Genomic DNA, 13,093 nt, shown 5'->3' on the forward strand with positions numbered 1-13,093 from the left:
ACCATTCTCATCTGAGAGAGTTAACAGATTAACCATGTGTGCTCCCCATGTAGTTATTTTAAAAATTGGCTGCAGTCTTCCTTCATTGGCCGGAAGCCACTGAGAAGATTTAGACTGGGGTGAGAGGAGGTTCCGTCCCATTGGTGTTATCTGTTTGTGGTTCATTTTCACTTGTGTTACCAAGTAATAGAACCAGAAATAGACATCTGCCTTTCTGTGGCACTGGTCATCAGCTAATGAGTAAAGCTGATGAATTCTAGAATTTAGACCTCAAGAAGACTTTTTAAATATATAAACTGAGAGTTCTTAACTTGGAGTTCATTATTAGACTTAACAAATCTATAAAAACCTTGAGATGGTATGAAAAATTGTATATGTATGTGCATATGTCTTTTTTTTTTTTTTTTTTTCTGTGTGGAGAGTCCTTGATTCCTCCCCTAAATGATTTTAGAGACTTAGTATCACCAAGACCAGGGAGTATACATCTTAAACTAATGGAGCATTTGTGACAATGTGGATTAAACTTGAAGACATTATGCTAAGTGAAATAAGTCAAACAGGGAAGGATAAATACTGTATGATGATCTCACTTATATGTGGAATCTAAAAAAGTCAGCCTCATAGAAACAGGGAGTAGATTGGTGGTTGCTGGGGCCTGTGGGTAGGGGAAATGTTGGTCAAAATGTACAAACTCCTAGTTATAAAATGAATACATTCTAGGGATCTAATATAGAGCACGGAGACTCTAGTAAACAATATTGTATTATACACTTGAAAGTTGCTAAGAGAGTAGATCTTCAGTGCTCTCACCACACACACAAAAAGAAGGTAATTATATTAGGCGATGGATATGTTAGCTAAACTTATTGTGGTAATCATTTTGCAATATATGCATATATCAAATTATCACATTGTACACCTTAAATTTACACAATGTTGGATGTCAATTATATTTCAAGAGAGCTGGAAATGAAAATGTTAAGGACTGAGGTGAAATTCTTTGACGGGGTTCACTGGAAGTCAAGAGATGAAATAATTGGGCATGAGGCTCATAAACAGATGAATTCAAAGATAAATTAGCGGTGGTTCTTTTCTTCTCCAAGATAGATTGTATATGTAAACCACAGTCTTTGTTCTTTGAAGTAATATGCAAAAATATAGGGATGAAGAGTCATGACATCTATAACTTAAAATTTAGTGGTGAAGGGTCATGATATCTATAACTTGCTTTCAAATGGCTCAGCGAAAACAATTGTGCGTGTTTAGAGATAAGGGAAATGTGGCAAAATGTTAACAATTGATGGATCTAGCTGTTTTATTGAATTAGTCTTTCAATTTCTGTAGTTTGAAATTTTTCAGGCTAACATACTAGAGAAAAAAATATGTCCATGTCTATACCCATCAATGTGTGTGTGTATGTACATATATATAGTGTGTGTAAGATATATATGAATATCTTAGGGAGGATTGGTAGCTTTCATTTAAGAACACAGTCAGTCAGATCTTTTCAACCAAAATATAAAACTGAGATGTGTTTTAATATAAGTCGATTAGAGATGTTAACATTATGCATATTTGGTTTTTTTCTGTTCAACTATCATAAAAACACCATACATATACTCCAATTAAAATGATTTTTAATGGGAGAGAAGCTTATGGAAAGTCATGAAACTCAGTTTCAGTTAGTTTTCTAATAACAAAGTCAGGCTCCAGGGTCATTAGGAGAGACATCCTTTAATATGGAACACCAGTAATTTTAATTCATTTCTTAGTTATTCTGAGTTTATATGGACACATATAGAGACTTTTGTTTTATTCTTTGTGTGATTTAAAGAGGGAGAGAGGAAACCAAATGAGTTGTCAGTACTCCCTTTTTGGTACACCAAGACATTCTGTTATCACTAATACTGAGTTAAAATTTGAAATAGTTTTGTTTATCAGAATTTAGCCTATTGGAACATTTGGTTTCTTGGTCAGAATAAGAATTTATTTATACTATGTCAAAAATTAACTCATTCTAAATGGCAGATTTTGATGATACTAATATACTATTGTTGGTTTGAATAGTAAAACAGCAGCACGTCTTCCTCCAAATCTTCCCTACTTTGTCAGAATGGGCCCATATCATATAGACTGGAAACATTTTAGTCTTGCTGGGATTTGGGACTTTTTATCCCTGGTGATGAAGCTGTGTCTACACCCAAATGGAAAACTATGTTACAGAGAGAAAGTCTCCATTCCCACCCTATCTCTGTTAGACTGTGAAATATGCATACTGATTGACTGTGACCGTTTAATTCTCATGGCATTTTATATCCACCTCACTTGACAAAAGCAATGTTAGTCTAGTCTGTCCCTTAAGAATTCATGTGAGAAAGCTGCAGGTGGTTTGGTAGCGATAAAAACCTATATTCCCTTAATGTGATTAGAGGACTGTGAATTTGAAGGATAGGTCCCTGAATTTAGAGTGTGCTGAGGCTAACGGTTGGAGATGCAGTAGAGGTGGAGTATTAACTCCGTTACCTCCCCGCCATAGGTTTTGGGGGATGCAAAAGTGTGTAGACATAGCTCCTCAATGATTAGAAAAAAAGCTCTTTATTTGAAGTAGGGGAATTATGTCCTTGCAAAATCAAATCTTGAAAGGGACAAGTACAGGGCTGCATGGGAGAGTGGGCAAAAGGGAAGGAAAACTCCACCGGGAGAAATTTCAGAAATTTCTACTGAAATGTAACACACATATGAAAAACAGTATAAGCATCTGTGTACAAACTTATTAATGATCAGAAAGGTAACACATCCGGGTAATTACCCTTTAGGTTACTTTTAACCTCTCCTTTGATAGCTTTAAATTTCATCACTGTCAAGGCTGCTGAATGTATCTAAAATTTTTACCTTTGGAATTTAAATTGTACTCCTTAACCTCTTTTATTTTTTGTACTTCTGTTTTCTTGCTCTGTGTGTTTGTGTGTGTGTGTGTGTGTGTGTGTGTGTGTGTGTGTGTGTTTAATTTTCCGTAAATTTCCTGTGTCTAACTGGATGCAGTGGGAATTTTTAAAGGGGATTTTGTCTTTTCTTAGGGGAGCTGAGTCAATATTGAGCTGATGAGGCCAGGCATAATGGCAGCTGTGCTGGTGATACTGGGAGAGACAAAAAGAGAGGTAGCAGAGAATCTGAGGACTACTGACTGGCCCGACTGCCCTTCTTTCCTGGAAACTCTCCTTTTGCAAAATCTTTAAAGTATTTTGGAAGATGGGAGTTACAAGGAAGTACTTTTCTTTCATTGTTGGGATAGTGTCACCTTTGCCCAGGGTCTATACATCCCTGTTTAACTGCCTCCATCTCTGACTGTAGCACTGCTGACTAGCTTCCAGCCTGGGGAATAGAAGCATTCCCCCACCTCGCCCCCTACTCTGTCTCTCTGGCTGCTCCTAGATGAACACTTTTTTTTTAACAGCCTTTTTTTATGGGATCTCTTACCCTCTATGTGACTGTCTTTTTGCAATAGAACTCCAGAACCCTTAGCTAGTGGGGCCTTTGTCCTTCTACCACTGCTGCTGCCACTGTCCTCACTGAAAGCTTTGTTTACTGAGCCAGCCACCTTTTCTTTCTGATAAAATCACCTTAGTTTATATTTTGCCCTTTTAATTAAACAAACCCAACTGTAAATGGCTGCATAAATCTTACTGATGATAATTTTCACCATTTAACTTGGACTCTCAGAGATGATCAAAGGGAAGTTTTTAAAATTTGTTCAGGTTTTCTGATTAAGCCTATACCTAAAGCTATGCAAGAAATTTGGAGTTACCTATATTCCTATGATGGCCCCATAATTTTCTTTTGAACTGAAAGATGGTTCTTTAGATTTTTTTAATTAAAAATTTTTAATTATTAAATACCTAAGATATACAAAAGTATATAAAGACTAATACATACTGTGAACCTATATCAGCTTAAAAAAGAAAACATTACACATAAAGTTGCATCTCTCTGATACTTTCTTCTCCTTATTCCTCCCCTCACCAGTTACCACTGTTCTGACTTTAGTATTTATCATTCTCACACATGGCCTTAACTTTTACTTCTTTTGTGAATATCCCTAAATAACATCTACTATTAGTTTATATGCTTTTAACTTTATGTAAATGGTACAATGCAGTATATATTCTGTTGTTATCTGCTTTTTTCATCACTAAATCTTTAATCACTCACAGATAGTTAAATGCTAGCTACTTTGTCTTCTCTGAATCACTCTGTTTTATAATAGGTTGCAGAACTGATTTTATACTGTCTAAATAAGAATCTATGATTATGAAATCAGCAGGGCTACCCATTTTGGGTCCAGAGGCTTTTTCTATCTTTAATCTGACCCATATTTGCTTGTAGAGTTGCCTAATTTTTTTTTTTCTTTCATTCTGGAACATATCCATGAACTTGTTGGAGCACACCAAGGGAAGGCAAGAGCCTCCCACCCTCATCTCACTTCCTTTTACCTATCTAGCTCCCAGCCACACCCTGCCCTCTTCCTCTTCATCGTGGCCATTCCTCATTTCCACTGTGAAGTCAAAAACTTGCAACAGGAGAACTCAGAAGAAAGCCCAGGATTCTGTGACATTTAGGGGATCATTTCCCTTTGCTCTTGGGACTTTGGAGTCCTTAGGCCACTGATAATAATTCTTCAAAATGGCTAAGAACTTTGCTTTGTCACTCAGATCAGTCATGTAGCCATTCAACATATACTTATTGTTTGCTCACTGTGCTAGGTATTGGCAAATCAACATGGTCCCTGCCTTCACGGAACTCATAGTCTAGTGAGGGAAACACATATTCGTCAGTCACATAAGTAAATTCGAAAGTTATGCCGTGGACAATGCAATGAAAAAATGTGTATAATAGGGAGATTTTACCTATTCAGGGTGGGGGGCGAGTGTGTCTTACTGAGGAAGTGATGATTTAACTGAGATCTAAAGACTGTATGGGAGTTAACTAGGGAAAAGAGAAGATGTTCCAGGTTCAATGTAAAGTCCTGGGAGCAGGAGGGGCGTGGTGTGTTCATGGTGCTTGAACCCAGAAAATGAGAGGTGGGGGAAGTGGGTGTAAGATGAGCCTGAAGAGGTGGAGCCATGTGAGTCATGGGAAGACTTTTGTCTTTATCCTAAAAGCAATGGAAAGTAACTTGTTTCATGTGTTTTTCATTTCTTTTCCAGTTTAAAAAACAGAAACTCCTCCTAGAACTAGACCAGTATGCCCCAGATGTGGCCGAACTCATCCGAACCCCCATGGAAATGCGTTATATCCCTCTGAAAGTGGCCCTGTTGTAAGTATTTTCAGACACAATAGGGCTCAGTGCCAGCTAATGCGAGGAAAATCTGATGAGACTTTCTCATGTTATTTGTTGTATTTTTGGAGATTTGCAATCTTAGTCATCAAGTATTTGCTGTAGTTCTGTTGCACAACTGGGGTTCTGGCCAGAAAAAAGAGACAGAGCCATTCTGTCTCTGTTGGGACAAAGCCTCACACAGGGACATACACAATCAACCCTTCACAAATGCTTTTTCACTCGATGCTGATCTGGGCTCCAGCGTGCTTGTAGCCAGTGTTTGCTTCTTTAAAAAAAAAAAAAAAGATTTCTTCAGTTATGGTATATGGATTGAATAAAATTCTGATCTTTATGTGGCTGTTGTTTTGAGCAGCTCCTATGCTTCACGTACAATATGATCTCCCATTTGTAGTTCAGAAAGCAAGTGCCAAACAGACCCATCCCAGATGGGTGACAAATGTGGAAGAGTGGAGCTTATTGAGGCTCTGTGAAGGAATTTTCTAGGAGTACTGAGTGCTGCTAATAAGTTTAATTCTTTCAGGTTATTCTCGTTTATATTCCTGAGATAGGCAAATGTGAATAATTATTCAGTCAACTAATAGTCATTGAATATTAATAATATGCTAGTTCTAGGGATACACAGTAAACAAGACAGACAAGTTTCCTCATGGAAAAACATGACCTTAGAACTTCGGAATTAGAAGAACCTTTATGAGCACAGTTTTTTAACCCTTTGCTTCACGTGTGAATCTCCTATTCAGTATTGCAGATAATTGGCTGTGTAACTGCTTCTTGAACATTACCTGCTATTTAGAAATATCTTCCCCTCATCCCTGACCAGACAGCCTTGAGGTATTAGTTCACATTTATGTATTTTGGAAAAATTCGTGAGAACTACTTAATAGAACTGGAGGTTTAGCAACATTATGAATCCCTTATGGACTAATATGTCTCCTGAGGATAGTTTTGTAACAGCAGCAGCCATTTCTTTAAAAGTTGTGTAATAAGCCTATCTGTATAATTGCTGAAAAAAATACCAACAATTTTTAGGGCTTTGGCTTTAGAACTACTGATCTTATAGCCCTGGGAAGTATTAGATTTAATGTCTTTTTTTGTGTGTGAATAATAATTATAATCTCTCCCTGAGACAGTGGTATGTTTCTTCCTATCTGATAATCAGAATTATGTAACTGGTCTCCCTTTTCACTTTGTCTGCCAGGAAACTCAGAGCCAGATTTGAAGCTGATTATTACAGTGCTGTAGAAGACTCATTGGTCTTCTTTCCCTGGCCTTTACTTTCTCCTTTTATTTATGTTTTCCTTGGTCTTGATTCTTTATTTCTATTTTTACATTACTATTATTTTTTTATTATTATTATCTGTTCTTGTTTGAGCTGCCTCAAATCTTTCGTGGAAACAAGATAGAAATAAATAATAATAATACATTATGACTATAAAAGATTTCCTTACTCACCACATTTCAGATTTATTTTTTCAGTTTATTCCTTTCCACCTCAGGAAAAGACTAGGTGTTTTAACTTAATTCCTTCCCAGTGGAAGTTCAAGATGTCCTCTGAAGTTCTATGGTAACTAGCTTGTTGGAGTCAGCAGATATGATTTCTTCCTTGGGGTTTGGCTGAGTGGACACTGCCTGACTACCAAATGGGCTAAATCTAAGCTGCTCTGAGCTATTGAATGGAGGTAGCCTGTGTCAGAGCTTAGGTTCCTGAGGAAAAAGTTCTGATTTTCAGAGACAGGTGTAGCCATTCCTAAGGTACATATGGCTATGGGGAAATTAGTAAAATTTTATCATTTTAAAGTCTAAAATAGTAGAAAGAACTTAGGCTTTCTAGCCAGAAAAATCTAGTTTTGAATGTATTTATTATCTTGTGAAACCTTGGGCAAGGTACTTAAGCACTAAGTCTCAGTTTCCTCATCTGCAAAACAGGCATAATGTTACTACTAGTTTAGAGCGTCTCTGTAATGATTAAATAAGATAATTTTCTATATATTACATAGATCAGAATAAGGAGTGAATGTTCAGTGCCTTTTACCCACTGGCCCTAATCCCACTCCATTCTCTTTTACTTAGGAGGATGCATTTCTAAGAAGCTGACTTCACTTGAATACGCTTTTAGTAAATCTCCTGAACTTCCTGCTTGTAGTGGCCAGGATTCCCTGGTCCTTTGACTAGAATTACTAATGCCAAATATGTATGTTTTTTCCCCAGCTATCTCTTAAATCCCTACACGGTCTTGTCTTGTGTTGCCAAGTCTACCTGCGCTATCAACAACACCCTCATTGCTTTCTTCGTTTTGACCACGATAAAAGGTAAGACCCCAAAGGAAATCATAAGGCTCAGTCCCTGATTCACGTAGGGTTTTCTAACACTTATGCTGTGGATTTAATTTTTTTTCCGAAGTGTTAAATTTAAAAACATTTTTTAAAAATTACACAAGCAATGTAAGATTATTATGGAAAATTTAGATAAGCCAAGAGAAAAAATTAAAGCATTCTGAAGTTCTACCACTCAGAGAGTTAATTAACATTATTTTTAAAAATTTTTTTCTAAAAGATTTATAATGCAATGATAAGAACTGCTATTTAGCAGTTCTCTGCCTCTCTCTTCTCACCTGTGGTTCCACTTCTTTGAAGCAACTACATTCTGGCTTTTGCTAGTATTTACTTCCTTTATTTCTAAATAAGACTTCATATTGCTATTTAATTATTTATAAATTTGAGACATTATCTATTACATTCTCATTATGAGAGAGAAAGATTTAGCTATTTTGTACCAATATCTCCACTTCCCTTTTACCCAGTTTCTTTGAGGAGTTGTCAATGTTTGATAAAATCAGTAGTTAGTACCTTTTTTTTTATGACACTATATGTATTATTTACTAATGAGCAAAATAGTAACTAAGATTACTTTTTCTTTCTTGTATAACCTTTTCCCTCCCCACTCTGTGTTTAATAATTATCATTTTTGCTTATTTGTTATTTTTTGCTTAGTCTTTTTGCACCAATCCCTATTTTTCCCCCAGTTGCTCTACTAGATCTGTCAAGTGCCTAACAATAGATACTTAAAGATGTCAAATAGTCTATCAGTTCCATTATTTTTCTGGAGACCTCCCTCACACATCCTCCATTCTGCCCTAATCTATCCCGGTTATTTGGTCCTGGTATAAAGATGTCATAGTGGGACTTCCCTTTATAATTCTCCTGCGTTGTATCTCTTCTTTACTAGATTCCTTCTCTCTTTTATTGATTTTTCCTTGTTTTGCTAAAGTGATTCCTCTAGTAATTTTCCCAGAAAGGGTATATGAAATAATTTTATCAAATTAATAGTTAGAGCAGAGTATTGAATTCTAGACTGGAAAACTTTTCCTTCGTATTTTGAAAGCATTGCTTTACTATCTTTTAGCATCCTGGTTGTAATTGAGCTGTTTGTTGCCCTTATATACAAATTAATTTTTTTTCTGCAAGATTTAAAAACTTCTAATCCTCAGTGTTTTGAAATTTCATGATTCTATGTCTTAAGATGAGTCTTTTCATTCATTGTACTGGGCACTTGGTAGGCCCTTTCAATGTAGAGACTAGTGTCCTTTCATTTTAGAAGGTATTTCTGTACTGTTTTTCAAATTCTCTCCTCTCTGTTTTCTCTGTTTTCTTATTTGGAATGTCTATTAGATATTAGACTTTCTTGATCTAATTTGCATATTTTATTTTCTATTGATAATTCTATCTTTTCTACATTTTCCCCGTTCTCTTGTTTGGAATGTCTATTATATACCAGACTTCCTCGATCTAATTTGTGTATTTTATTTTCTATCGATAGTTCCATCTTTTTTACTTCCTCTTAATTTTTCTGGGATATTTGTTTTTATCCTCCACTCTTCTATTAACTTTTATTTTTCTATTATATTTTTAAGTTCTTTCTTGGTCTCCAATTGTTTCTTTGAAGCAATCTATTATTAGTTGTATCAACACAATAGTCTTTCTTATCTCTTTGAGATTTTTTCCCCCCATTTTCCATCTGTTCCAAGCATAGTCTTTTTGTTTCCTGTCCACTTCGCCTCCACTTTTTTTTCCTATTCTCTTAGGCTCTATCTTTAACACAGGAGGCTTTTCTTTTATTTACGGTAATCCTTCACTGTCTGTTTATGTTAAAAGTGAGGCTCTAACATTTTGATTTGAGACTCTTCATGGGCAGGACTTGTTGATGGATCATTCATTCTCACTGTAGGGAGATCAGGCAATGGACTGACCTTTTTTATTGGAGGTATCCCTAAATGTCATTATGTATACATTTTCTTTTCTTCTGAAATTATCTCATTTTTCCAATTGCCTGCCTAAGTGTAACAGTGTTGGAGTTGCAGTGAGTTGGGGGTTCATGTGACCAACTGCTGGAGTTGTGAGAGCAGGAACAGAGGAGGCAGCTGACTACAATGTATAGACTTTATAAAATCTTGTAACTCTTTAGCCCACACTTTTTCTAAGCCCATTACTATGCTTAGTATCCTCTAGACCTGTACCTCTTTAGTTAATTTTCTCCAGAACTGTAGTCTCTGGGGATGGAGCAGAAAGTTAGAAGGATAGCGTATGTAGGGTAGTTACCTGACTGCACACAATTGAGATGAGACCTGGGATTCCAAATGGTCTGTATACAAACTTTCAGCTTGATTTTCCTCTCTGTACTTTACCCTCACCTTCATAGAATCTGATGCCATCAAGGTGCTGAATTTCTAAGTAGTTCTGTGGCGTGAGTTGACCTAATTTTTATTGGTGTTCCTCTCTACAGGCCATTGAGCTATAATTTCTTCCATATTGCTCAGACATTTATCCCTCTTCTACCTGCTTTATGTCTCCATTATTGTGTTAAATTTTATTTTGCTATAATCTTCTGTTCTTTGTGATTTAAGACTAGTTTTATTCCTTTATTGTCATTTTAGTGAGTTTTTTGGAGAGAGTGATGATATATATGTGATGAATCTACCATTTTTAACTGAAAGTCTATTTGCTTTTGGGATATACATCTCCAGATTTTTTCCTCTCATTTTTCTTTCTGACTTTTAAATGCTGTATCAATTAATTATCACCACAAAAATTTCATTTAACAAGCCCCTCCAAAACTCAGTAACTTAAAACAACAGTAAGCATTAGCTTATTACTTCTGTAAGGCAGCTAAATATCAGCTGATCTAGGTTGAACATGGCTAGGCAGTTTGTTGGTTTCATCAGGGCTCATTCATGCATCAGTGGCTGGCCATAATTGGCTAATCTAGACTGGACTTTTCTCTAAATGTCTGTCATCCTCCTGGACCAGGGGTCCTTTTTAGGCATGTTCATGTCATAATGATGGCAGAGGCACAGCCGTGAGCATGCCCAATTGAGCATGCACTTTTTAAGTTTCTGGTTGCATCACCTGTGCTAACATCCCATCAATCAAAACATAACACGTGGCTGAGCCCAGGGATGGAGACTTCCATCCTGCTTAAAATTCGAGGCCACTGCAAAGTTACATGGCAAAAGGCCTGAATATAGGGAGGAGTGGAGAATTGGAGCCAATAATGCAATCTTCCACATATATCAATAAACATCTAGTTTGTCAGTTTTAGTGGCTACATACTATTCTATTTTCGCATGAATGTATAGAAATTCTTAACCAACTTCTGTTAAATACTAAGGTAATTTTCTAGTTTTCATCTATTTAAATACTACAACTAATTTTCTAATGTACAGTAATTTTCGCACCCGTGTTCAGTTATTTTCTTACAATAAAGTCCTAGAATAGAATTTTATCACTGGGTATATACCTTCTTTAGGATTTCTGAAATTTATTGCTAAATTGCCTTAAAGAGTTAATTTATACTCTCATAGGAAGTGTATGAAAGTCATTATTTTTCTACATAGGTTGCTGAATAGTTTGCACACTTAAGATATTAAAAATCAAAAGTTGTACATAGAACTTTTTACTTACAGTTTACTTACCTTCTCTAGGGTAGCACATGGGAATGACTTAAGTTTTCATAAGACATTGTTTCTCTTAGAGTGGTCGCGGGTGCTCTTTCTGGCCCCTTAATTTAACTTACTGTCAGGTTACTTAAAGTGACTACATATTGTATAACCTAAATTATCTTGTTCTGTGGTCATTTTGTTAGATACACCTCTGAAATAGTGAAGACTCTTAGCTGTCTCAATACTCCGTGCCTCAGTCCCTGTTTCCAGAGTCCTGGGCTCAGGTAGACTCATTTATCAAGGTGCCTGATTATATGCTGCAGCCTGGCAGAAGGAACTAGGCACTGGCCTTTGGAAATGTCACCTTTAAAATAGCAGAGCACAAAGATAGAAAGACTGAAGACATGCCCTTTGAAGGTGCATGGAATAGAAATCTAACACAGAAATGAAAGGATGCCATTTTAAAAACATCTTTTAGATGACCTTTTAAAAAGTCAATGGAAAGATTTTGTTTGGGGGAAAACACATGTTAAAAATTATATGTATTTATTTTGCCGCCATATTGTTTTTGGTTCCACAGAACAAAATTTATTTCTATTCTGTCACTCCAGATTTTGATCGAATGAATTTATAGACATTTTTGTAATGTTATACACACAATTTTGTTTTACTTTAATCACTTATTACGTATGAATCATGTGTGACATTGGTCACTTATTTGTCAGTTACTTTCAATTTGAATTTAATTTTTAACAATTTCAGGAGTAGTTCAAATATTTGGTAAGAATAAAAGAAATTTAGATATATGAAATAAGAAGTAAAAGTCTCTTATCACTCTGCCCACCTGCACTTCCATTTATCAGTTATATTTGTCATGGGTTCCCAGGCCTTCCCTCTTGCTGGACATTTGTTATTTTCCATTTTGGCAGCTATAAATAGAGACCATCACAAACAACATTTCTAATCTATTAAAATATTTGGTGAAGTCTATTTTAGTAGGTCTCTGAACCACTCTCTTTGAATATATTAGTAGTTATTACTCCTAACAGTATAGACAGTAGGCTAGTTCAGCTATAAAATCTGCAAGTCATATTTCTACATTTCACATTTGTACCACATACTTAGGTATTTAATAAAATTAATAAAGAAATAATTCACTCTTTATTCAACAAAGAAAACAGTTGGGAGAATTCACAACAATTCACCAGAAGGAATATAAATGACTTAAAAATATAAAAAACATTCAATTCCATAGATAATTAATAAGTAAAAGCAAACTGAAATAACGTAGAAGTGACTTTTTCCCCCCTTTCAAATTGGCAAAGATTTTAGAAGGTAATTTTTAGTGCTGGCAAAGTGCTGTCTACTAGGCAAGTTGACTTATAAATTAGTATAGCCTCTTTGGGAAGCAGTTTGGCAGTAGTCTTAAAATGTACTTTTGATTTATTAATTCTGCTTTTGAGAACCTATCCCAAAGTAAGGCAGATATAGAGACAAAGCTTTAAGATGCAAAGTTATTAAGTGCAGGATTATATATGATGACTGGAAAAGTTGGAGAATACTTAAAAATATAGAGAGAAATGGCTAAGTAAAACATGGTTTGCCCATACAGTTAAAAAAATACAGTTCACCCATGCACAACATGTTTAAAAAATAATTATAAATTATGTGAGAATATATTTGTTTTTTAAAGGGGAATACAAGATTATATATTTGAATAAAATATAATCTTAACTATGTTAAAAGAACAACAAAAATAGATAGGAAATAGATTCCAAAAGAGTAGTATTTCAATACAGCAAATTTCTGGGTGATTTTTA

The 13,093-nt window shown here is 35.5% G+C and overlaps 1 protein-coding gene across 2 annotated transcripts in view; it reads left to right on the forward strand.

The window, feature by feature from the left end:
• Positions 1 to 13,093, forward strand: part of PIGU (phosphatidylinositol glycan anchor biosynthesis class U) — a 75,032-nt gene that overhangs the window by 17,161 nt on the left and 44,778 nt on the right. The window contains exons 2-4 of one of the 2 annotated variants that reach the window (XM_036229507.1): positions 3,078 to 3,158; positions 5,205 to 5,314; positions 7,547 to 7,647. In XM_036229507.1, the coding sequence (XP_036085400.1) occupies positions 3,102 to 3,158; positions 5,205 to 5,314; positions 7,547 to 7,647 (268 nt within the window). In that variant the 5' untranslated portion in view covers positions 3,078 to 3,101. The remainder of the gene's footprint in view (positions 1 to 3,077; positions 3,159 to 5,204; positions 5,315 to 7,546; positions 7,648 to 13,093) is intronic. The other variant, XM_016126429.2, reaches the window with a different exon arrangement.

The sequence above is a fragment of the Rousettus aegyptiacus genome, unplaced genomic scaffold, assembly GCF_014176215.1.
Source record: "Rousettus aegyptiacus isolate mRouAeg1 unplaced genomic scaffold, mRouAeg1.p scaffold_m13_p_12, whole genome shotgun sequence".
Taxonomy (NCBI): Eukaryota; Metazoa; Chordata; class Mammalia; order Chiroptera; family Pteropodidae; genus Rousettus; species Rousettus aegyptiacus.